General features: G+C 46.7%; 1 protein-coding gene across 2 annotated transcripts in view; it reads right to left on the bottom strand.

Annotated features, from left to right (window-relative positions):
• Positions 1-2: 2 nt before the first annotated feature.
• TATDN2 (TatD DNase domain containing 2) overlaps positions 3-25,730 on the bottom strand; it is a 31,828-nt gene continuing 6,100 nt past the window's right edge. Inside the window, exons 3-8 of one of the 2 annotated variants that reach the window (XM_026501355.4) lie at positions 22,959-23,453; positions 13,647-14,534; positions 8,357-8,484; positions 6,648-6,831; positions 6,068-6,236; positions 3-5,888 (exon numbers count right to left, since the gene is read on the bottom strand). In XM_026501355.4, coding sequence (XP_026357140.2) covers positions 6,096-6,236; positions 6,648-6,831; positions 8,357-8,484; positions 13,647-14,534; positions 22,959-23,453 — 1,836 coding nt within the window. In that variant the 3' untranslated portion in view covers positions 3-5,888; positions 6,068-6,095. Of the gene's footprint in view, positions 5,889-6,067; positions 6,237-6,359; positions 6,458-6,647; positions 6,832-8,356; positions 8,485-13,646; positions 14,535-22,958; positions 23,454-25,730 lie in introns of those variants that run through there. The other variant, XR_003316854.4, reaches the window with a different exon arrangement.

Genomic DNA, 25,730 nt, shown 5'->3' with positions numbered 1-25,730 from the left:
TGAACATTTAAAGCAGAAATTTATTTCACCAAAGATGAAAACTTCACATTTCATTAAAAAAAAATTTTTTTTAAACTAGTCAATGGGAAGAGAAAAGGAGGATGTGTAGTAAGGCAGGTGTGCCTGCTTAGGAAATCAAGAAGGGGGGGATGGGAGAGGAAGAAGACAGTTCTTGTGAATATCACAGCTTCCTGAGCACAGTGAAGTGACAATGAGAGATTAGTAACCATTAGCAAGGACTGTGGACCAAGAACTTCAGGTGACATTATCAGAGCCAACATCCACTGAACTGACATGCACGATCACAACAGGATCCTGGGAATGCCAAAGCGTGAGTTTGAAGTTATACACAAGTGGCGTGCTTACTATGGCTATGAGCCACTGCTAGACAGTCTGAAATAACCACTTCTCCCTCCTTCTTGTCCACTACTGAAAAGACAGGGCAAAGCTGGGCACTGCCTTGGTGACATCGATACTGGGCAGGTGTCCCTAAAGATTGCCAACTCCAGCTCACAGCTGAATTGAGCCTTGATCCTTACGTTCACAACTTAGTTCCACTAAAGATAGCAGCCTTCCTGGGAGGAAGGTCAGTTACGAGTGATTTACACTTGAGCATAAACTTGTGAACCGAGTGCTAAGAACTGGTGATGACAGGTGATGGATGAATCACTAAGGAGAAAAAAGAAAATAGAAAAGAAAAAGGAGGCTCCAAATGTAAGTACTGCCAAATCAGACACATGGATACCTATTAGAAATATGTAGGCCAGTCCTCAGCAGAGTTGGGGTAACACGCACACTCTGGAAAAGCCTTTCTATCAGAGGGGCTATTGGAGCCACGCCTATTCTCGAGGAAAACTCTGGTCACCTGGCACTCAAGGCACAGCGCTACTGGCATTAACCACTGATCACACTTGGCAGGCACACTGAAACCCAGCCGCCACAAGGAACACCGTGTGCACCGTGGAACCCACCAGCATCTGAGATCTCTTAGAGATGCAGAATCTTGGATGGCTCAGTTGGTTAAGCAGCCGACTCTTGGTTTTGGCTCAGGTCGCGGTGTAGGGGTGGGGAGATCGAGCCCCATGTAGGGCTCCGCACTCAGAGGGGAGTCTGCTTCAGGATTCTCCCTCCGCCTCTGCCCCTCCCCCCATGCCCACGTACCCACTCTTTTGCTCCGAATTAAATAAATGAATCCTAAAAAAATAGAAAGAAAAGAAATGCAGAATCTTAGGCCCCACCCTGGGCCTACTGTGTCAGGATCTTCATTTAACAAGATCCTCAGGCTAATAAATGGCTTTTTTAAACTGGCTGAGAGGCACTGGATCCTGTTCAATTCAGGCAGCATGGCACAGGGCAGAGCCAGATTACCCGCCTGGCACGGCACAGGTGTCGATTTCCATATAAAACAGAAAACTCAAACCTGGCCAGGTGACACCCTCAACAAAGCTGAGAAAACATCACTCTCACTCACCTTCCCCCATTTCTCTAGCCACAGCCTCGCTGTCAACATGTCCATCCCTTGTGTCCGCCACACACAGACCTGCATCTCTCAGAAGACACACAGACTTCGCTCACCCAGTCTTTGCTTCTGAAAGCATCTACCTCTAAGCCTCAGTAGTAAGACTGAAAGGTATTATTAACCATTGAAAGAACGTAAGGCCCTGGAGAACAGGTGAGCTAAGTGGAGGAAGGGAGGGAAGCGGGAGAAAGGCAGTAGAAGTGGAGGGAAAGGACCTTCCTCAGCCCCCAGATGGCCAGCACCCAGCACGGACGCAGAGACCAGCGCGCCATCCTGGAGCTTAGCCACATCCCAGCTCCATCGCTCAGTAGGGCTGCAACTCTGATCATCACTAACCAGGCCCACAGCCCTCTCCACAACAGCCAGAGAAGGATCCAAGGTGCACGTGTGGTCAAACTGATCCGGGGAGCCAGCTCCTGACCCAGGGAAGCAGCAGCAGATTGGGCCCCAGGCAGGATGGGTGCCCAGCCCCGAGGGAAATGCTGGTCACCTGATGCTTCCCCAGCAAAGGCAAGGACTGAATCCTCTCCCGAAGGACTCACCAGCATTCTCCCCCACTTGCCTCGGTCATTCCTGTAAGAAACATGCTGAGCACCTACTCCGGACCAGGCACTCGCACTGGGCCAGCAAGCACGAGAGCGTGGAAAGCTCGGAGCTTCATCAGACCCCAATTTGAATTCCCGACCAAGACGCTGAATTTCTCAGGCTCCTCACACGTAAAACACCTACCTCCCTGGGTTAGTGCCAAGACTGAGCACGGTATCTCCCACAAGGCACCAGGCGCGTAGGAGGCATTCCTGCGGCACACCGGGCACCGTTCTACGTACAGACGTGTAACCAGTGTACTTTCAGTGAACTTTCACAACAAGCCCACTGAAGAGGGAGGAAAGCGACGCTCAGAGAAATTAAGCAACTTTCCAAAGTCACACAGCAAATATGTTGCCACCTCCTACCCAGAGCTACAGTCCTTGGGTCCGTGCCTCTCAGTCACTGCTCCCCTTGCCCTAGGATCCAAGGGGCTTCTTTGGTTTCTCATTTTCCTTCCTAATACATTGGGTCAACCTGGAGTGGGTGACTGACAGAAAAAAAATTTAGCAAAATGTAGCATTTCAAACACGGTCCTATGTCAGTTTTGTTTTGTTTTTTTAAAGTAGGTTCCTTGCCCAGCATGGAGCCCAATATGGGGTTTGAACTCAACGACCCTGAGATCAAGACCTGAGCTGAGATCAAGAGCTGGACACTTAACCAACTGAGCCACCCAGGCACCGCCACCCCCCCATGTCAGCTTTCTGAAACCCACACCTCCATGCATTATTTAATGATGCCACTAACTTAAGTTTCTCTGAAACAGGGTGTATTTACCCCTGGGGGGGGGGGAACAAGATACTTGCTGGAGAAAAAAACTCTCCTTATAAAAAACTTTAGTGTTTCGTAATATACCTGGTACATAGTATTTAACTTATTATACACTTACAGGTGTATGCTCAGGAATTCCTGTGATGGTGTGCAAACCTAAGAATGGAGACCCATGCCTCGCCACCCTCCTACTCTGAATACACCCCAGCCACCACTGACAAATGAGCGCTTACTGTGACTAGGGCTGGCTGGCCACTGATGAACACGTGCGCCGTCTCTGTCGGGGGGGCAGTCTGTTCCATCACTGTGTACCTCAGTGGCCCTGGGCCCTGATTTTATACACCTGAGTGACACCAACATCAAAGTGCTGACGGTAAACGATTGGTAACTGGTCCCAAGCTTAACACAGAAAGACGCAAGCATCGTAAAAGCTGAGAGCAGGAGATTTCTAGCCACAAGTAAGACCATCACCGAGCGGAGGCAGTCAACTGCGTCTTCACCTGGGAAGGAACAGAGGAGACAAAGTGACAGGATTATGCTGAAAATACACCATCAACGATGGTGTCTCGAAGACGCATCGACTCCGGTTCCGGATTTATCATTCTTGGAACACAGCCTTCTTTTTTACAGGTTTACCTCTGGCTTGTGCACCTGTGTTCATTAATACCTTAGCACAAAATGAGAGAACCGACCACAAGTAGTGACACAGGGCTTCCCCCGAAGTTTGCCCGGAGGCGTCAGAGGAGCTCGCGGTCTGAAGCCGCCCTCGAGACGACAGATCCAGTCAACACCACCCTTGCGATGTTTCCCACCACAGTGCTCTGGGGAGGAAAGGAAGCGGAGAGAAAAGACCTACATACTTACTTCCGAGTCCCCAGGCAATACAGTCGGTTAATGCCCAAGGGCGGCCGAACTTACAAGAAGGTACCGTGTATTCTTATTACCACTTCAATTTTTCAGAGACACACATGTGCGCTTGAGAGTTTCTCCAGACCTCTGGATTCTCAGGTTACAAGGATTCTCAGGCTACAACAACTTAATTGTTGCCATCACTCAGAAATCTAACCAAACACGGAGAGCATAGGAGCTGGCTGAAGACCAATCACTTTATTTTCAGAAAGAGATGGCCAAAAGGGGCAGGGGGTGGGGGGACACACAGAGGCATTCCGGCAGCACAGCAAACACAATCACATCAGCCAGCCAAAAATCGAATCAAAAACAATGCCCACCGGCTTTCGCACCCACACAAGTCGTGTTCCACTGTGTGACACACAGAAATGACCATCTTAATTCCTAGAGGTTAAAGGATATAGCACCTTGTGCTTTACCTTGGCAGGGAGGCCGCACAGGCTCGGGGACATCTGCTCAGTGCTCCCCCCGAACCCTCCAGCACAGGGCCAGTCAACTGCCGGTGTAGGCAGTACTGACGTCCAGGGCTCGTGGGCAAGGGGCTGCACAGGCTGCAGTTCGTTGGGGTGACAATAAAGCACTCTGAAATACTCAGTCCTCCAATTCCTCCAAGCAGGAGAACAAGCCACCGACTCCCTATGCTGGCAAACTGGAGGCACAGACACCCCGTGGCTGACACGTGGAAGGTCAACTGTGAATCAAGGCCTACTTCCCAGGCCAGTAACGGGTGTACTGGGGCAAGACAGAAATACCAGATAGGAAATGTTGAGTCCATTCCCTTTTCACTTACGAGGCTCAAATGCACCTTCCAAAAACACCTAGAGAAACCCAGCATTAAGGGATGGGTTTTACGACTTAAGCCTCTGGTCTCCAAGAAACAGACAAGGGACTCAGGGTGTCCCATCTCACCGTGGGAGCTCAGAGTAAAGGATCCTTTTGGACAAAGTGCAGAGTGTCCTCACACTTAACCCTTGACCATTATAACCTTCCAGGGCCTGTAACAGACCAGCAGGGAACAGAACAGAGCTTAGAACTTGATGACCCGACTGCTCAAAAGTCAAAGGAGAGGCTCTCACTTCCAACACGGAGAAAGGACACAGATGAGGCAAAGGCAAGGGAGAGCCCTGGGAGGGGACTGGAAGGCAGAGACAACAGGCCTGCTTGTTCTGCACAGCCCAGAGACCAGGGCTGAGTGGCCCCGGCATTGTTTGCAGAATTAAATTGGTTTACCACTCAGCCTGCGTGGGGCACACAGGGGGGCTGTCACATGGGGTGAAACAGAAGTATTCTTGGTCCAGTGTTCCAGGAGAATGGGACAAAAATGGAGAAACGGGCAGCTGGGACCCCCTGACAGCAGGGCAGGAGGTCGCATCTGCTGCAAACTGGACCCTTCTCAGTTTAACACAAGTGAGCTGCAGCCCTGGGGGCACCGGTAAGGAGAAACCCCTTCTCTGGGCTCCTCTTCCTCAAGGCCTCTTCCTTGAGTCCCCCAGTCCGTCCCAATCTCCATCGGCCAGGACTTCCCCAGACAGTGAGCGACCCCCAGCCCCTCCATACCGCTGGCAGTGGAACCAGTAAGGCCAGCAGCCGCGGCCTTCCACCCATGCCCAAGTGGAACTGACGTGGCAATGGGACAGCCGAACTGAAGACTCGTCCTGGGAAGGGAGGGGGAGGACTTCGCGGTGGCAGGACCATGCACCTCCGAGACGGGGCTCCAGCCAATGTCCCCCAGAGGAGCTTTCCCACTTGGGAGTTCATTTTTAGAACTGACAACCACCAGGAGCCAAGTTACACACCCACGTGTGCTAAGACGAGGAGGAGGGTGTCTGTGAAGACTGCTCAAAACCGCAGGCTGCGGAGCACGGGCATCGGGACTGGCAGACGCGCTGCACCGCCTCTTGGCCTCTTCCTTCTCCACTGACCGCCCTGGGTAACCCCTCACTGGCATCCTGCTCCGCTGCACCCCACCCCACCCACCGGCCCCAAGTAGAGCCTTATGACGGGACTTCAAGGCAAACATCCTGTCCTGCTTTTCTCCGTTCCGGTAGGCTCTCCAGACATCTCCTTGACCTGGGACCCATCTTCAGTCAGGCCACTGGTTGTCCTGGAGGGGTGGGAAGAGAAAAGGAAGACGGTCCCAAACCAAGTTCACTCAAGACAGATCAGGCTTAATGCTCACTCTATGTTCACATTCTCTACAGTAAGAAAATGCAGAGAAACCTATTTTTGTCCTGATTTTTAAAAAACCTATAATGTAATTTTTATGACCTCTTCTCGTCTGACCTTTTCCTCCTGACTGCACCGTCTCTGCTTAAAGATTGTAGAGGCGGCTGGTGTTCTCACGCAAGGTGGCCAAGGTGTGGGAGAGTGGCTGATCTTTGACCCTCGCAATCTCTCGAACTGTATGCAAGGCCAGGCCTGGGTGGGCGTACTGGCAGAGGCTTTTGGGAACCTGGAAGACATCAAGCATTCAGAACATCACTGTGCCTTCTGCGCACAGCCATGACACAGATCCCCCTCCCTGCCCTTCCCCAGCAAGGACCTCTTTGGGGCTGCCCTGTAGAGACCCCTTTACCTGCAGGTGCAGGGAGAGTCCTAGTCATGGGGGGCTCTGGGTGAGCAGGGTCCCACGCTTCCTTGGACTACCCTCTACAGGGTAGGGCTTTGCACTGCCTGGAAGAGAGTGGTTACCCTTCAGCTTCTCAGACCCCTAGACTTTTGGTTTTGCAGAACCACAACAAGGAGACATCTACACAGCCAAGGGTGAGACCTGGCAGTCACTGGGGCTCTGGCCCTGCCAACCTTGCAAAGGTGACCAGCCCCCTCCCCCCCCCACCTCAACTCAGCCTGATGACACCCCTACCTGTCGGGGCAGGAAGTAGGGAGCGTCCGTTTCCACGATGATCCTCTCCAGCGGGATCTGCTTCAGAGCGTCCCGGGCCTCCCAGGCGGAGGAGTAAGTCAGGACTGCGGTGAAGCCCACAGACATGTTGGGGAAGTGCTTCAGCAGGGGCTCGATGACTGGGTAGCTGCCGGTGAAGCAGTGCCTGGTGGGGGGAAGGGAGGGTTTCCAGGTCAGGGCCCCTCTCACAGCTCCCTCTGCCCCCACCTTCCCTCTCAAATTCTCTTCTGTGGACAAGTTCCCAGAAACACAAAGACTGCATCCAAGGGAAGGACTCCAGTCACCAGACAAGAACTGATTCCAACACAGTAAGACTCAAGGCGACTCTTGGGTCTGAAGCTCAGCAGTCAACCCATCATAGCGCCAAATCCCACACAGCCACTTCAAGCGACCCCCACGGGGGAGAGAGAACAATATAGGGACAGGGTACGCTTGTAACACAAGAAGAGAAGCAGAATTAAAGGCTGTGGCCCCTCCAAGATCACAATTACAATAGGTACAAATTATGTTTCTGCAGTCAAATGGACTGGAAGGAAAGAGAAGGGAAGATATTAAGGAGTGGGGCCACAGCGAATCTTCTCTGAATTGGGTAACTGTTCATGTTCTTAGTACATTACATATCGCCAACCGATCTGAAAATTCATGGCTTCCTCCAGCCACAACACTTCACTGAGCCATCTTAGCCCTGGTTTACCTGCCCCCCCCCCCATGAGATTTCCTTCAAAGCCATCCCAAAACAAAGCCATGAGACACCAACCAACCCACCCCAGAGAGCCAAGGGATTATACCGCATCTCTGGCCTGGGCTACCACAGTCAGAGAGGTCGTTCTCTCTGGCCGGGCACCTGAAAGGCAGCAGTCTGGCCTGATAACCCACCACCTTCTGCTGCCTGTCAACACCTGGTTTGGGTTCTAGACTCCATTTTTTTGTTTTTTGGTTGGTTTTTTTTTTTTTTTTTTTTTTTTTCTTTTTTCCAGTTAACCCATCTCACCCATCTTGAAAGAACCAACCCAGGCACCAGCTCCTGGCCCCTCTCCAGCAAAGCTAAGCTAATGGCCCCTCTTCTGGCTCTTTATGCCCACCTCGGGCCTGTGCTCTGCAGAAATCACCAGATGACTGACATGCCTCCCACAGCTGCTCCCGGGGGCCCTGAGCCAACGCCCGCGACAGGCACACGGCAGGACATCAAGAGTTTACCACACCGAACTTAAGAGCCCCTAAATACAATTAGGATTAAATACAAACTGAATTTTAATGCGGGGGAAATGAACTTTCAGAAAAGCAAAGAATTTCTTTGTAGGTGCCCTGGAATGTTATCTGTGCACTAAGTCACAGCACGTGGCCTCTCCTCAGATCAAGAGCCCTCATTTCTGAGCACTCAGACTCCATTTTAGCCTGCCACCAGGGATGAGAGCCATGGAAGTCCCCTTCCTGCTCACCGGTGGTTTGGGATATTAGCTCAAACCATATAAAACTGCCATTTTGTAAGTAAAAAATGGTCAGAATCAGAAATTTCCCATGGTTCACCTAATAATCTTTACAGAAGATACTACATCACAAAGACCTAATACTATCATCTTCTCCTCACTGAGTTTTCCTTTTTCCAACTAACGTCCTACACAGAAGGAAGTGTTCGTTTCATCCGCCCACCGAAGCTCCAGCCTTCTAACCTATGGATCTTGTAGTCTGAGGGCACAAATTTTTTCATGATGTTCAGCAGATCTTCGTCAGCTTCTCGGCAGTGGATCACCAAGGGCTTCTTCAGAGACACAGCCAGCTGCAGCTGTCTCTCGAACACCTGGGAGAAGGCAAAGGGACACGTGTTAGAGCCACTTCGGCAGCCCGTTACGCCTCAGAACACCCAGGCCACAGGCACCCGCACGGCCTCCATCTCTGCAGACTATGTCATGTATTGTAACAATGGCCCGCACTTACGGGTGCTTACTACGGGTAGCGCTCAGAGCGCTTTAGGTGTCTTATTAACGCGATCCTCACAAGCACCCCAAGGTAGGTTACTGCTGTTAGCCTGCCATGCGGTCCAGAAAAGGAGGCTCCAAGGGAGGTCAAGTCCTCTGCAGCTGGCAAGCGGTGGCACCACAGTTCCAACATGAACCCAGGCCTCCACTTGGCAACCACTATGCTGTGCCCACGTGGGGCTGCAGGCCAGGGCTCAGGAAAATGAAGTTCAACTTACATGCCCTTCCCCTCACCGTCCCCACCTCTACGCCTACTCCCAAGAGGTAATCACCTTCTACACATTTTCCAAAGAGCTGTGTGTACACACGCACGTGCGCGCGCGCACACACACACACACATACACCTGCACAATACCTGGATCTCAGAAGGTGCTCGAATGTTTTAAAGAATGGAAATTACATATTTTCTCCACTTCTTTACTCAACCAAAATCTGATATTCTTTTAGGTGAATACCTACTGATAAACTACCTTCCATTTTTTAACTTTTTTTTTTTTTTAAGATTTTATTTTTAAGTAATCTCTACACCCTACATGGGACTTGAACTCAAAACCCCAAGATCAAGAGTCACATGCTCTACTGACTGAGCCAGCCAGTCTCCCCTAACCTTTTTTTTTCCTTTCAAAAAACAAAACAAAACAAAAAAAAACTCTAGCCACTTTTAAATCACTAGTAAAATACACAAAGTGTTAATAATTTAAATGAAAAAGGGTCTAGGACTTCTTTCCTCTAACAGGTTCAGCTTTAGAAGAACCCAAGTATTAACTCGTTATAAACAAATGACTTCATCTTAAACTACATGCTTCCATGAGTAGTTCTCAACTGTGGAATATAACGCATGTTTGCATTTTTAACATAAAATACGATACTGCCGGTACTCTGAGTCCTGTGATGTTCACCTGAGAACGACACTGTCACGACTGATGCTTGTGCTACCTCTTCTCCGAAGAGCGACACTGAGCCAGTAAGAGTTCTGATGTCATTCTTGTTTAACCTGTGTTTTCAGCAAAAGGAAAACAACCACAGACACCAAAATCTTAGAATGCTTGGTAGAGGCTTTAGAGATGGGCTAGTTCCAGTACCTGCAGCTGGACCTCCTCCTAGCACATCTGCCCTCCACGGACCCCTACAGAGGCAGGAGGTTAACAGAAATTCTTTTTTTTTTTTTTTTAAGATTTTATTTATTTATTTATCTGTCAGAGAGCAAGAGAGAGGGGGAGAGGGAAAGAGAGCGTGCACACACAAGCAGGGGTAGCGGCAGAGGGCAGAGGGAGAAGCAGGCTCCCTGCTGAGCAAGGAGCCTGATGCGGGACTTGATCTCAGGACCCCGGGATCACGACCTGAGCAGCAGGCAGACGCTTAGCTAACTGAGCCACCCAGGCATCCCAAGTTGCAAGAGGTTCTAATTCCAAGGCTTAATTTCTGCTTCTAAAAAATTCTTCCTAAGGGTAAAACTACAGCCTTAGGGTAGACTACTACACAGCTGTTAAAAGGTATATTTTTCAAAATATATTTGAAACCAGAACCTTTTCACAAGGGGAAAAAATATTCAAAACTATTTTTTTTTGTTTCCTAACTTAATTTTTAAAAAGCATGGACACACAACACACATTTCCTTGCTTCTAAGACAGGACCTTGTTAGACATGCCGCCATTTGTCCCTTGCAATCCTACAAGGAACAAAGACATTAAAAATAGTGTTTGAGGGGTACCTGACTGGCTCAGTCGGTTAAGCATCTGCCTTTAGCTCAGGTCATAATCTCGGAGTCCTGGAATCGAGCTTCATATTGGGCTCCCCGTTCAGTGGGGAAGTCTGCTTCTGCCCCTCCCTCTGTCTCTCCCCCTGGCTCATACTCTCACTCTCTCTAATAAATAAATCTTTAAAAATATATATATAGCATTTTGTAAAACATCCAAATTTCAAAAACATGAAGACAGGAGAAGACCTGACAGGAGGCAGGACCGCGTGGCCGGGCTGGAGCTATCTAGGGCAGCTGTCCTCACCGGGAACCCAGCTGGCAGGGAGCAGTGGAGAATGAAGGGTAGGTAAGTTACCTACCCAGCATAATTACGCCTCCTCTGCCCGCATGAGCTTGGGTTTCCCACGGATCCGTTATTTCCAGGGATTCTGAGCCAGTCAGTCTCTCCTGGGGGTGGCCCGGTGACTCCTGCACACCTATTACCCCAATAATTAATTTCAGTCGAACACAAGAAGCAGCTGGATCAGCCAGCCCAGGTAGGCAAGGCCAGTCCATCCTCCCCGGCCTTTGAAGCCCAGATACCAAGAGATTCTGATGATCATACTGGCTGGTGTGTGCAACGCATAGCTGAACTATCCAGAACCTAACTCTGAGGAGTCAAATAGGAAGTTAAAGAGTTAAATCCAGGGGCGCCTGGGTGGCTCAGTCAGTTAACCGGCTGCCTTCGGCTCAGGTCGTGATCCCAGGGTCCTAGGATAGAGCCCCGGGGCTCCTTGCTCAGCGGGGAGTCTGCTTCTTCCTCTCCCCCTGCTCATGCTCTCCCTCTCTCTGTTCCTCTCAAATAAATAAAATCTTTAAAAAAAATTATTAAATCTATGAACACACAGATAAGCAAGGAAAAAGTTATCAGAGGTTTGCTCTGAGTAGCAAAATAACTACTGATTTTTCCCCAATTTTTCTGCTTTCCTCTATTTTCCAAACCTTCCAGAAAGTATTAGGTAACAGAAACCAAGTTCTCTCTAGTGATGCCAGAGCTGGCACCCTACCACTTCACCAGATCAGCTTTTCTTCTTCCCTTCACCAGGTAAAATATTCAGCAGGAACACACCAAGAACTTGTCAACCACTCAACTTTTAGGCAAATGTAACTCAGTGCAGACGTCCAACTAGTACAGTTGCTAGGTACCACCCCTCTCGCTCTGGGGCCTAAGTGTATATTTACATCAAGAATGTGGTACCCGTTTCCTCAGTCCGCCTGGGAGTCTTTAGTGTTTTGCAGAAATATCTTATCTTCCATCCTCTACAGGGAGTGCTGCCCTACCACTGCCAGCAATTTCTTTCCTCTGAATCCCTGTTTTCCGGTCCTGAGTCCCATCTCACCAAGCCAGAGGATAGCCACAAGATTTTACTCATCACTCTCTGTGCTAACTTCCAGTTTAGTCTGTGGTGCAGCGTGTCCCATGTGCCTCTATATGCAGATCTGATGCCATAATAATTTAATCAAGGGAAAAGTTACTGTGAAATACTCGGCACAGTTCCTGGCACACGGCAGGCATTCTATAAACACCATCTACACAATTAAACACCATGCTCTCCTCCTCCTGCCAGTGGCCTCAGGGCATCCGGCATCCATTTCTCAACTGTCCTCCTGTCCACACCACACCTGCCTTGAGCCAGAGAAATAAGCCAGGAAAGCTGAATATTAAAGATTTTTTCTCACTTTCTTAAAAATGTTTACTAGGTTTTCAAATTTAGCTATATTTCCATTCACTTCTGACAAATATATATATGACCACCTCAAGCCAGAAACTGCAAGCTTCCTAATATTAACAGTGAAAAGGAACTCTGGACAGGCAAGAGGTTGTATGAATGTGTAAGACAAAACAAATTCTGAATAGAAACACTACATTAGAAACTCATTAGATAAAAGAGAAAACTGGAAACATTCACACAAATAAAATCCCACCTACCTGTCTGAAAGTAGATCAAGTCAAAATTTTCCTGTTCCAAATTTAGTAACCTTAACAGGTCCTAGAAAACCCATCTTAAAGAGGTCCTTCCAGGGGCAACTGGGTGGCTCAGTCAGTTAAGCTTCTGCCTTCAGCTCATGATCCCGGGGTCCTGGGATTGGGCCCCACATGGGGCTCCCTACTCAGCAGGGAGTCTGCTTCTCCCTCTCCCTCAAGCCTTTCCCCTCCCCCCTGCTCATGCTTGCTCTCACTCTCTCAAATAAGATCTTCTAAATAAATAAATAAATAAATAAATAAGATCCTTCCGATACGAACACCTGAAATTGTTTCTTATGTAAATTAACTGTTAAGCCTTGCTCGCCCATTGGTTGCCATGGACAACTGTATTCAAACTGGAATCTCTGTCTCCTAAAGGTATATAAAGATCTAGAGCCTTCTGCTTTGTCAGGAGAGTACCACACTGTCACTGAATTTTCGCTTTGGTCAAGGGAAAATTAAGAAACCTTTTGCCTCTAGAACATTCCCTCTCTTAATTCACCATTAACCGCAGATGCCAGTAGCGATGGGGCACAGCATCAGTGCACAGCAGAGGTTGACCGAGCTGTGCTGGGGACTGTGCCAAAGGGAAAGCCGGCTTGCTAAATTCTGCCCAGGCTGGCATCCACACACCCACTCACCAGGGCCTGGAGCATACTGGGCATGCAGACCCAGCCTACCAGGCAGCAGCAGGAAGCCTGCACACAGCAAATTCTACAACAAAACCAACCTGGCAGTGTGAGCAGGGACAAGGTGGGAGGGTCTTTCTACTTGCCGTACTCCTTCCCAAATCAGAAACTTTCACTGAAATGCTGGAACCTCCCTTCCCCTGCCAAATGTCCACGCTCGAAAAATACATTATAAGATGGCAGTAGTTGTCATCTCTGGTGGGATGGGAAATTCTCTTCTTTACAGTTTTGTATTTTCCAAATATTCTGCTATGGGCACACTTAACTTTTAAAACCAGAATAAAAATATAGCTTAATTAAACAAACATAAAACTGGTTGTTTCCCCAAGAAGGAAAGAAAACAAATGTCTTGCCACATATATCATTAGCCATAAGATGTCAAAGAGTAACTATCCCCCTCTCCTACATAATAAAGAGTATAGAAATAGTTGAAGTATTTGACAAGTGACATCTTGATGGTCTGGACAAGAGCAATTATATTTTTAAGGGTTCTAAATTCTCTAGATCCAAAAGTAGAGAAACATTTATTGTTAGGTTCAACAACTGACAGAGGAACGAAAACTGCGAGCAAACCACGGACAGCCTCATTACCTTGTGCTGTTCTGGGACAGGAGTGGTGCACTTATACGAGTAATCCAAGCCCATTTCCCCAAATGCCACAGCCTTGGGGTGCCTTAACGCTTGCAAAAGATTTCTCTCTTGACTCTCACTGTAGTAACGTGCAAAATGAGGATGACAGCCAAAGGCTCCCCAAACCAGATCCTCTTTTAACAGCTCCTCCCACAGGCAATCTGTCAGTGTCCGAGGATCACAGAAGTCAGAGATGCAGCCCTGAAATTCCTTAGGGAAGGAGCTGCTATAAATTTTTCTGAACTTGGTGAAGGACCCTTTGAAAGCCAGCTTGGAATACAGCATGTCCAAGTGACAGTGGGTGTCAATGAAACCCTCCTCCGGGCCTGACTCCCGATGGTTCCTTGGCAGGGAGCTGGATGCGTGTCCGCCGCAGGGACGAGGTGGCGCCTCCTCCTGGAGCGCTCTTTTCTCCTTCCCCTCTTCTTCGGAGCTTCTGGAGAAACGAAATGAACGGGAGTTCTGGGATCTGCCTTCCTCGGTCACCTCCTGGTCTCTGGAGGTGTTCTGGGAGCTCCCTGCAGAGTTAGGGGAATAATCACTCGGGAGGCCCCGGCTGCTCCTCCCTGCCTGCAGCGGGTCACTGCTGCTGCTGCTGCTGCCCACGGAGGGGTAACCAGAAGGCTTGGGGCTGCTGGTCCAATAGCTGGCGTAGTCACGCCACGGACTACTGTACAAATGAGCCGGGTACATGACATAGTCAGTGGAGAAGGCAGAAGGCTCTGGAACTGCGGAGAGTTTCAGCGAGCTGGGCTCCTCCTGAGAGAATCTGACAGTGGAGACCTCATCCACGTCAGACCAGTCACTTCCTGAAGAGGTGTGCTCTATCACCACCTCCCTCTCCTTAGGCTGCAGAAAAGAAAACAAACAATGGGTGAGCTCTCTGGTGTGAAGACGGCCTCTCATACTCAGTCATCAGCAGGACAAACTCTGCCTTGTTCTTCCAGCCACGGTGAAAGCTCTGCATTGGTTCATTAGCTTACTTTGTTGCCTGGTTTCCTTCAAATTTCTGTGAGCCAGCTTACAGCTATAAGCAGTCTATCGGGTTCAGGGATGAAATTTGTGACCAAAGCGTAGAACACCATCCTTAGGGGCATCTGTGTGGCTCAGTCGAGAGTCCAACTCTTGATTTCGGTTCAGCTCATGATCTCAGGGTCACGGGATCGAGCCCTGTGTTGGGCTCTGTGCTCAGCAGAGAGTCTGCTGGAGATTCTCTCACCCTCTGCCTCTGCCCCTCCCCGCTGTGCACACGTACACTCACTCTTTTCTAAAATAAATAAACAAATCTTAAAAAAAAAAATCCCTAAAGGGGATGCTATACCTGTACTCCCTTTCTGAATGATCCCTTTGGGAAAAAACTGCTCTCTCTAGAACACACTGTGTACTGGGGATTTTAAAGAAAAGCAGCACCCAGCATATCTCGTCTCTAACATTTCAAATGCAAAACCACACCATCATGGGTGAGTTTAAGATGTGTCTGCAAATTCTCCTTACATAACTGCCCATTGAGAGGTGGGGTTTGTGACCCTTTCCCTCCCCCTTGAACCTGGGCCAATCTAGTGACTCGCTTGTAGCCACCAGGACACAGCGGCAGGTCAGAACAGCCTTGTGGCTTCCCCCTGGTTTTGTCAGCTTGCTCCTCACAGGGAAGTCAACCACCAGGGAAGAGGCCAGACCACCCTGACACCCACCATATTCTAGAGAGGTCACCTGTAGGCGCCAGCCTCAACTGCCAGCCACGTGAGTAAGCATCTTGCCCATCCAGCCCTTGCCAGGCTTTTGGAGTGTCAGAAGCACGTGAGAGAACAACACCCTAACCCCCAAGCAAGACCTGCCCTGTCTAGACCTTTCTGAATTCCTCACTCACAAAATTGGGAGCAAACTAAAACATTTAATTCAAGCCACTGCATGGCAACGGTAAATGAACCAACCAGCTATACATTACTTTAAATCAATTTAGCCCTGCTAGAATGGAAGTTTTCAAGGTCAGGAATTTTTTTCTTCTTCACTCATGTCTCCCAGATACCTACAACAGTGCCTGGCATACTGTGCTCACAAATATTTGATGAATTAATTTGTAGAATAAATGGGGCAATGGCTCCTGAATTTAGCTTCACATCAGAACCAACTGGGGACTTTTTAAGGTTACCCCACGCTCATCTGTGATATTGTGATTCAACAGGTCCCCAAGGACTCTGTATTTAAGTCTCCATGTCACTTGGATGCAAACGAAGTTTGAGAAATACAGTAAAAACACAGACCTCAATTCATGCAAAATGACTGTTTAAGGGCCCTTGTTTCTTTTGGTTAACGAAACCATCTATACCCACAGGGACCAGATGGCTTGAGCAAGAGGCCTTACAGAGCTCTTTTCCTAAAAATATTTGTATAAGCAAATACAATTCGCATAACGAAAAATTCACTACGAAGGCGCATGATGGATAAATTAATTACCGCCTTAAAATGGGAACAAAATTTTTTGTCTCTACTGTCTGTATTAGCCATCCATACCACTACCTACACTCTAAAAGGAAACAAATATTGGTGACAACAATGTTAATGAATTATAAACTTCACATATGATACTTTCTTACTTCAGATTTTCTTCCTGCTACTCCTTTTCTGAATAACAAAAATATCCAAACAAGAATTTTTTCCAAAATGCAAGATAACTTAAATTGCAGCACATTTATAATTTAATCTGAACTCCTGAAGCTGGGTGACGGGCACCTGGGGGAATTATTAACACTAGACCATTTACTTTGAGTACGTTGGAAATTTCCCATAAAAAGCTTTTCAAGGGGTGCTTGCCTGACTCAGTCAGTGGAGCATGCAACTCCTGATCTCTGGGTTGTGAATTCAAACCCCACATCAAACAGAGAGCTTACTTAAGAAAAAAAAAAAAAAAAAAAAAAAAAAGCTTTGGGGCAGCTGGGTGGCTCAGTCCGTTAAGCAACTGACTCAATTTCAGCTCAGGTCATGATCTCAGGGTCCTGGGATGGAGCCCTGCATCAGGCTCCCTGCTCGGCGGGGCATCTACTTCTCTCCTTCTTCTATCTGCCAACCCCCCAAACATGCACGCACTCTCTAAAATAAATAAATCTTAAAAAAAAAAAAAGTTTTTAAAAAGTTAATCTCTAAGGAGAAAAATCCTTCAAAAACCATCTTAATTATGGTGGAAATTTCTACCAACCCAGATAATTAAAAAACGCAGTATTGCCAGAGCTTACATTGTTTTCCTTTTTCCAATAAGACATACTAGAATCATCACTTCTGTATATGTGCACCTCAAAGTTAAAACGATTCTCACATACAGTAACATGCAACTACCACCCTTGCAATCCAGCTCTTGAAAATTCTACCTTTTTAAAATAACAAGTTAACCTGGTTAAAATTATAGTAAGTACACAGAAAGGTTTTGTCCCCAAAAATAATCCCTCATAAAAGAGGCATCATTTTTTTTTAAAGATTTATTTATTTTAGAGAGAAAGAGAGTGAGAACAGGGGTAGGGGCAGAGGGAGAGGAAAAGAGAATCTCAAGCAAACTCCCTGCTGAGCACAGAGACTGTGGCAGGGCTTGATCCCAGGACCCGGAGATCAGCACCTGAGCTGAAACTGAGAGCTGGACACAACCAACTAGACAACCAGGTGCCCCAGGAGGCATCATTTTATATCCAGTTCTTACAAAGTCTCCTGTTCTTTTATGTGAGGAGGACAAATGACCCCAAAGAGACCTCAACCAAGCTAATGCTGGATGCTTACAGGAAGGTTCCCTACTTCCCTTTTTCCCTTTTTCATTTTTTAAAGAAGGGGCAGGGTTAGGCAAAAAGATGTACCAGATTTAATAATTATTCCTAGGGGATATGACCTCACAGTTCGGCTGGACATCATTTTTAACAAATCTTTTCAAAATCACTTCTTGTTTTTTAAATAGCACTTTTAAAAAGCAATACAGGGGGTGCCTGGGTGGCTCAGTCGGCTAGGTGTCTGCCTTCGGCTTAGGTCGTGATCTCTGGATCCTGGGATCAAACCCGGGGTCCGGCTCCCTGCTCAGCGGGGTCTGCTTCTGCCTCTCCCCCTTAACCCCCACTTGGGCTCATTCTCTCTCTCAAATTTTTAAAAAATAAAAAATAAAAATAAAAAGCAATACAGTAGGGGAACCTGGGTGGCTCCGTTGGTTCAGGGTCCACCTTCAGCTCATTATCTCGGTCCTGGAATCACTGAGCCCACACCGGGGTCCCAGCTCAGAGAGGAGTCTGCTTCTCCCTCTCCCTCTGCCCCTCTCCACCCCGTTTGTGATTTCTCTCTGCTCAAAAAAAATAAAATCTTTAAAAAAAAAAAAAAAAGGCAATATGGTTAAGTGATTACACATAAAGAGATACTGGAAAAGTACTTGAGAGACCACCTTGAGTGGTACCCAGGTGGAGGAATAGGGCAACACAGGACCAGGTTGGAAAGCTACTTTTCACTAAATAGCTTTTATTTTTTTATTTTCGAGACACGAGAATATTATTTACTCAAAAAGTAACCTGAAAAATAATTGGAAGTTGCTACATGGTAGCAATCCCAAAATGCACTTCCAGAAAAAATGAACCACAAACTGCCTGAGTGTGACAGGAACAGCTATTGGCAACTGGGGACAAATTTCCAGGGACAGAATTATACACGGATTCAAAAAGTGCTACATCTCATCAGCACAATCTTGGCTGCAGAAAACTATAAGACAAATGTCCTATTTTTTTTACAATGGAAAAATTATACCACGATGGGAGGGATGAAAATCTATAGGGACTAAGAGACTTGGGAAATTTAGAAATTGCCACATATGGCTTTTAGTTGGATACTGTTTCAAACAAATTAAAAATATCATGAAACAAACAGGATTATTTAATCAATGACTGGACCGTTGATGTTATTAAGGATGCTGTATGTGTGTATGTGGTCTAATAAAATTGTAATTATGTTTTTTTTTTTTTTCCCTAAAGATCACTATATCTCTTAGAGATTCACAATGAAATATTTAGGGATGAAATGATACAGTAATTGGGATTTGCTTCAAAATAATTTGTGGAGTGGGGAACCAGGCTGGCTCAGACCACAGAACATGTGTGACTCATCATTTCAGGGTTTTAAGTTCAAACCCCATGTTGGGTATGGAGCCTACTTTACTAAGAAAAAAAAAATCATGGAGAGAAAAAAAGACAAGATTGGCAGTGAATTAATTGTTGAAGATGAGTGACGGGTGTATGGGTAATTTTCTTAAGTGTTTTAAATTTTCCATAGTAAAAAGTTAAAATAAAAATAACTAAAAATTCCAAATCAGAAGGAAGAGTAGATGACGTCCTCTAATTGCTTCCCAAAGTTCTCTATCTTCCAGGGGTATTTGTTTAAAAATACCAATTCCCACGTCCCATCTCAGACCTGGGTCAGATTCTCTCGTTTTTATTATCAGGGAAGGTCAGGAAATCAGGCTACATGACTCAAAAGGAACTCCAGGGGCAACAACGATCATGTCAAAGACATGTGAAAAGTTCCAATAAAATTATCTAATGAAATGTGAGAATGGGGAAAATGGCAGAGTGGGGAAAAAATATGAATTCAAAAATGCACGTGTAACTAGAAATACATGCCATAAACAGACTTAAAATTATGTCATCTAAGTCCCTGAAAGGCTTATTTTTTTTTTTTTTTAAAGATTTTATTTATTTATTTGACAGAGATAGAGACAGCCAGCGAGAGAGGGAACACAAGCAGGGGGAGGGGGAGAGGAAGAAGCAGGCTCATAGCAGAGGAGCCTGATGTGGGGCTCGATCCCAGAACGCCGGGATCCCGCCCTGAGCCGAAGGCAGACGCTTAACCACTGTGCCACCCAGGCGCCCCACCCTGAAAGGCTTATATGGTCAAGTTGGCCGAGAAAAGGTTTTTGGATTTTCTTTTTGAGAAAATGGGACACTACCTATGTTCGTGATTGCCTTACAGTCTCACCGATATGGTAAAATTTTAAGTTACATTTATTAAGGTCCTACTATACACTTAGGCACTGAGCAAAGTATTTTCATGTGTCAGTTCAGGGTTCTGCCAACTGTGGCCCACAACCCAAATCCAATGCACTGCCTATTGGTGTGAACAAAGTCTCACTGGAACACGGTCAGGCCCGTTGCCTTAAATGCTGTCTCTGGCTGTTTTCATGCTACCACAGCAGAGCTGAACAGTTCCAACAGAGGCCATATAGCCCACAAAGCCTAAAATATTATCTGGCCCTTTACAGAATAAGTTTGCTGGTCCCTTCATTTGTTTAACCATAATAAGATTTCAAGAACTCTAACTTCTTACACAGAAGAAACTGGGGCTCAAAGAGGTTAAGTGCCTTTCTCACAATCACAGCTCAGGTGGCCAGGACTGGAGCCCAAACTATCTGATCCCAACACTCAGGGCTTACCCACCATATCCCGCTGCCTCTAAATATACACCTAACGAAGACAATCTAAATGTCCAGCCTGACGAATAGGAGTTCGGGTGTATAAGTTTGGGAAGTTCGTCCATACAAGGGGAATTATACGCAGCCCAACAAGAGCAGGATCAATATCAGACAGAAAACGCACCCATCAGAGAGTTAGCAGAAAAAGTAGGTTACAAAACCTACTGTTCTTGGGATTTCCAGTTATATATAACCCATGTAGTTTTTGCCTTTCCTACCAAAAAAAACCCTTTGAAAATTATAGGAAATGGGGGCACCTGCGTGGCTCAGTTAAACGTCCGACTCTTGATTTCAGCTCAGGTCATGATCTCAGGGTCGTGACATTGAGCCCCGCACTGGGCATGGGTTAAGATTCTCTCTCTCCCTCTGTCCCGTTCCCCCACCCTCTGTATGCATGCTCTAAAGAAAAGAAAAGAAAAAAAGAAAAAGGGAAGGAAGAAAGGAGGGGAGGGGAGGGGAGGGGAAAGGAGGGGAAAGGAGGGGAAGGGAGGGGAGGGGGGAGGGGGGAAGGAAGGAAGGAAGGAAGGAAGGAAGGAAGGAAGGAAGGAAGAAAATTATAGGAGATGACCTGAAAAGGCGTAAACCTACAAAGAGAAAGCATAAAGAAAAACAGCAAAGCGAATTAAATAAAAATCAGCTGCTAGAAAGTAGATAGATGAATGGTTATTGGCTAAGCAGATCACAGAAGGCCTAAGCCTGCAGTGAGAAAAACCCAGAATCAGGCTGAGTCACAGTACAGGACCCCCCAAAAGACTCAGGAATTGGAGGTAACAGACCTCTGAAAAGAAGGTGAAGCTGAAGATGGAAACAGGAGAAGGAGGTGGAAATCTGTGAAGTTAGGTCCCGAGATCCCTGCTCCCATCCTGTGCAGATGGGTCTGTTTCCCCACCCAGCAAAAGACTACGGTTCACACTTAGAAAAGCTGAGCCAAGGAGCCTATGGAATAATCAGGAGCAATGGACACACAATCAAGAGTGACAGTCCATCGCATGTTGGACAGTGAGAACCCAGGTACCTCCCTCAACCTGACTCTCAGAGCAGCACCAGCCAGATGTGTGCCTCCTATGTGGGGGAGTGGAGCATTTCTCCCAGGGAGTACTTCTTCTGAAGATGAAGCCACAGATCCAGTTGGGGCCCCCACAAAATTACCCAGGGTCATCAGCCTATGTTGAAACCAGCAGTTGATAAGCCCATCCACACACTTAGAACTTCAATCAGCTTTTTAAAATTCCATCTTTAAACACATCTCAGTAGAGCCCTACCATAAAAGATAGAAACCAAATACTTAAGAAAAAAAAAGAAAAAAAAAATCAGAAGGAAACTCAGAGAAAAAGTAGTGTAGAAAGTAGAAGGAAACGTCAAAACAAGCCTATAATATTCTCAAAGGCATGAATTCTCAAAGAGAAGGCACGATAACCTCAAAACAAGAACAAGATGCTCTAAAAAAGGAATACTCAAAACATTACACTAACATTCTTAGAAATTATGTCAAAAATGGGGAAAAATATTATATACACTCACCTTAATTACTCATAAAGAAAGCAAAAATGAAAGAAAACAGGAAAAAATGGGAATTCTAAGGAAGCAATTAAGGGAGGTACACCTCCAAGAAGAAAAATGGGATTACTTATTTTAACAATATCGAGGAGAATTTTATGGCACTAGCAATCTGGGGATGAATTAGTGATAGGTACAGAGAAAACTAAAGGAAAAAACAAGGCAATGATGATCTCCAAGGAACATAAACTGTGCGAGAGGAAATGTGATCAGAGTATACGAGGTGACTCCGCTATGAACGTGGTAATAATAAATCTTCACGAGATTTAGCCAGAAACTGTGTGACAACAACACAGGGAGCTGCTAGAAGGAGAGGTCACAGGTTCATGGGTATGGTCCTGCCGAAGTTAGTGTGGAGAACTAAATTCTCATCTTGTAAGTAGGCAGTCCACAGATGTCTACAACTCGAAAATCAATACACAGTGCAAGATTATTCAGAAATACGGAGGTAAATACTAGAAGAAAGAGCTAAAGAGATTCAAGGAGCGTCCATTAAAGAGCGTAAAGAGAAGCAGAGATGGGTACAACAGAGGAATGCTTCCTCCTCCCCCACCCCCGTCATAAACTATGTTAAAAATTGCTAGTTTCCCTCCAATACCGTTCTTTCCTTCACGAGCAATAAAAGTGATCTGGATATAAGTCTCCCAGATGAAAGTTAATTTCCAGAGTCTCTTGCAGCTCAGTGTTGGCCAGGTTTCTAGATTCTCGTCAAGAGCTAAGCAGAAATGATGTGGACAACTTCTGAGTCAAGCTCTTGAAAGGGAGGGAGTGTATTTTCCTCTTCTCTCTTCCCCTTTCTACTAGCTGGTATGTCAACGTAATATCCTCAGGGGCCTATCCGAGCAGCCACTCAGACCACAGACGGAGACTGGGTTGACACACAGCAAAGCATCACGACAGATGGCACCAGGGTCCCTGACGCTGTGCAGCCCTCCTCCTCAAGCCAAACTTCTATTTTCTTTAAGTCACTGTTATTTTAGCCTTTGTTAAGACAAGCAGATACATATCCTAACGAACATATAAATTCTAAATTGAAAGAAAAAAAAAAAGATAGCACTGGATTGAGATTTCTTAGTAACTCTGAAAGGTGTTTTAGAAAAGAACCACCAGTTTGTCCTGGAGTCCTCGGTAAGTGCTGTGCTGCTCTTAATGGGTAACACTCAGGATTAAACTAGAAAGACCAAATACATAGCAGTGAGAGAATTAAAAACCCCATGCTTGGTGTAAGCTCGACTCACCTTCTGGCTTTCTAAATGAGAGTCAGAGTCATCCAAAAACTCGAGGGCTGGAGAGTGCTTGTCAATGACAGTCCTTCGGTCACCAGCTGTCTCCTCGCTGGGTCTCTCCTGAGGGTCTATCACCACTCTCCTGTCGCAGAAGCTGCTCCTCTCCGGGGCAGGCTTTTCGTCCTCTGCTCTCACCTCCGGGGCTGACTCTTTCCCTTTCTGAGGAGGAGACACAGTGACACTCCTGGCTGGCCCTTCTCCACGGCTGGGGCGCTCTCCTTTGGTCGGTGTTGCCCTCGTGGCAGCCTCTCCCTTCCTTTTTGGCATCGACTTTCCCAGGATGCCCTGGATAGCCTTCAGGTAGATCACTGTAGAGCCCTGGTCTCGCAATCTATCCCTCTTCCTTTTCTGCACCTTGTTTGGTTCCTCATTTGTGTCATTCTGACCCTCCGCTTCAGCTGCAAATTCAGAGTTCGCAGAGTTACGAGAACTATCTTTTGAATCAACCTGGAAAGGCGGGGGGAGAAAAATCACAGTTCGTGAAAGGGTTATCTGAAGGACGATTACGGAAGGTGACAGTGGCTAAGACAAAGATTCTCTCCGGGGGCGCCTGGGTGGCTCAGCCGTTAAGCGTCTGCCTTCGGCTCAGGGCGTGATCCCAGGTCCCTGGGATCGAGCCCCACATCAGGCTCCTCCGCTGGGAGCCTGCTTCTTCCTCTCCCACTCTCCCTGCTTGTGTTCCCTCTCTCTCTGGCTGTCTCTCTCTCCGTCAAATAAATAAAATCTTTAAAAAAAAAAAAAAAAAAAGATTCTCTCCGGAGGTTTCCATTCCACCCCACTGAGAAGTGCCACTGTAAAATGGCCTAATTGCTGCCATTTCTTATTAGTCACTTTCTCATGCTCATCAGGTAATACCCTCATACTGCAGCAGGCAGGAATGAGTGGAGAGGAGAACAGTCTAATAACACTAGACTGCAAGCTCCTTGAGGCCAAGAACTACCACACACTTGAGAACACACACAGGCAAAAGAGCAGCTCAAAATTTCAGCACCGTCTCTAGAAACCAGCTAACCCAATCCCACATCTAAGAGTCAAGGAGACCCAAGGGCCCAGGGAGGATAGACTCCAATCTCCCAAGTCCTGAGGGCAGAGTGCAGGCCTTAATCAAGTTCTCTGCCAACTCTTTGCCCTGAATCAAAACCTCGGCGCTGGAAGGTATCTGGTCTCCCAGAGAATGCTACAGAGTCAGTCCAGAGACTGTAACTACCCCCTGACTCTTAATCTCCTCAGAAACACAGGTGAAGTCTCAGCCCCTTCTTGCCTTCCCCTCAGCACTTACTCATTCCAAAAGCGAGACTGTTTGTTTTCAATGTTAATTTACGGTAAAACTCAGATCCGATCCAATCCCACCATGGGGTAAGAACGCTCCACAAATCTATCCCTAGAATCATCTCGAAAGCAGTGAAGTCCAAACCTTCCCAGCTATGACCCAGACTGACCATTATCCCAAGGTCTTCTACAAGCTCCACAACTTGCACTTCTAATTCATTCGTATTAAATCCCTCTAAAATATACAGAGAAAGAATTCCACACTAAGCTTATCTTTTTTCTCTATGAGGAAAAGTAGTCTACTCCAAGAGATGTCCATCAATAAGGGAGTGGTTACACAAAAAGGCTTACCCTCTTATTTTATAGACTTCTCATAGTAGTTGAATTTTTTCCCAAGAAGTACGTATTATCTTTCTTTTTAAAAAAGTCTTTTGAAATATGTAAATCTAGACAGTAGTATGGCATAGTTTTTACTAAAGTACTCAAATTGTTGGCAGCTACTAACTTTGATGAGATGGACAGGAAAGGTGGCTTCTACCTTCATTTTGAACCTCTCTCAATTTTCTAACATGGTGGACATTTTTAAAAAATGTCTATAAAAATGTCTATAGGGATTATCTGTGAAAGGAGATGATAAGCCTTTTTTTATACCTTTCCATGTGAAGAAAATCTAATAAATATTAAGAACAAACTTAAAGGCTCCCTGGACATCCCCTACGGGACACAGCCACAACTTCCCAGCCTGCTTCTCCGGGCTCACTTCTCTCACTACTGTCAACTGCCCGCCGTTCTCAGGCGTCCCCACTGTACCGTCACTGGCAAACCTAATTCCTTTGCTTGTGACACCCTTGCCTCAGTCTCATTTTACACTTGATAAACTCCTATTCATCCTTTAAGTTCCCAAATCCCTTCTTTGACCTCTCCACCTCTGTCTATGGGACCAGCTACCCCTCTCCTTGCCCTCCCACCCCCGCCCCAGGCCCGGTATAGACCAACATGGGAAGACAAGGTCCACAACAAACAGAGGAGCCCCTGCACCTTCTGAAGGGTCACAGCTCCTCACTTCACACAAACTGCTGCCACTCACAAGTACAGACCCAGAGTCATGGATTCCGTTTTTCAAATAAAACAAGAAATCTCAAATCGAATTCATTTTCCCAGCCAGCCAGCAATTTTTTGTTGAGCACTTACTATATGCCAGCAGGCACTGTTCTAAAACACACACAGATACGTGCTACTGGACCTTCTATTCTAGGTGGTGAGGGCAAGGAAAACCAGAAGAAAGGCAACATATGTATGTTAGAGAGTGAAAAGTACCAGAGAGAAAAAGAACACAGGAAAAGGGAGTAGAAAGTGGGGAAGCAGAAGAGGGTCACTCAAGTCTCCAGTTCAAGGTAGAGGTGTGGACTGGAGGCATGTATTTTTAATGTGAAATCTCCAAAATATTGACTATTT

The sequence above is a fragment of the Ursus arctos genome, unplaced genomic scaffold, assembly GCF_023065955.2.
Source record: "Ursus arctos isolate Adak ecotype North America unplaced genomic scaffold, UrsArc2.0 scaffold_14, whole genome shotgun sequence".
NCBI lineage: Eukaryota > Metazoa > Chordata > Mammalia > Carnivora > Ursidae > Ursus > Ursus arctos.
Note: the sequence above shows the minus strand (reverse complement) of the source record. Positions and strands in the feature narration are given on the sequence as shown.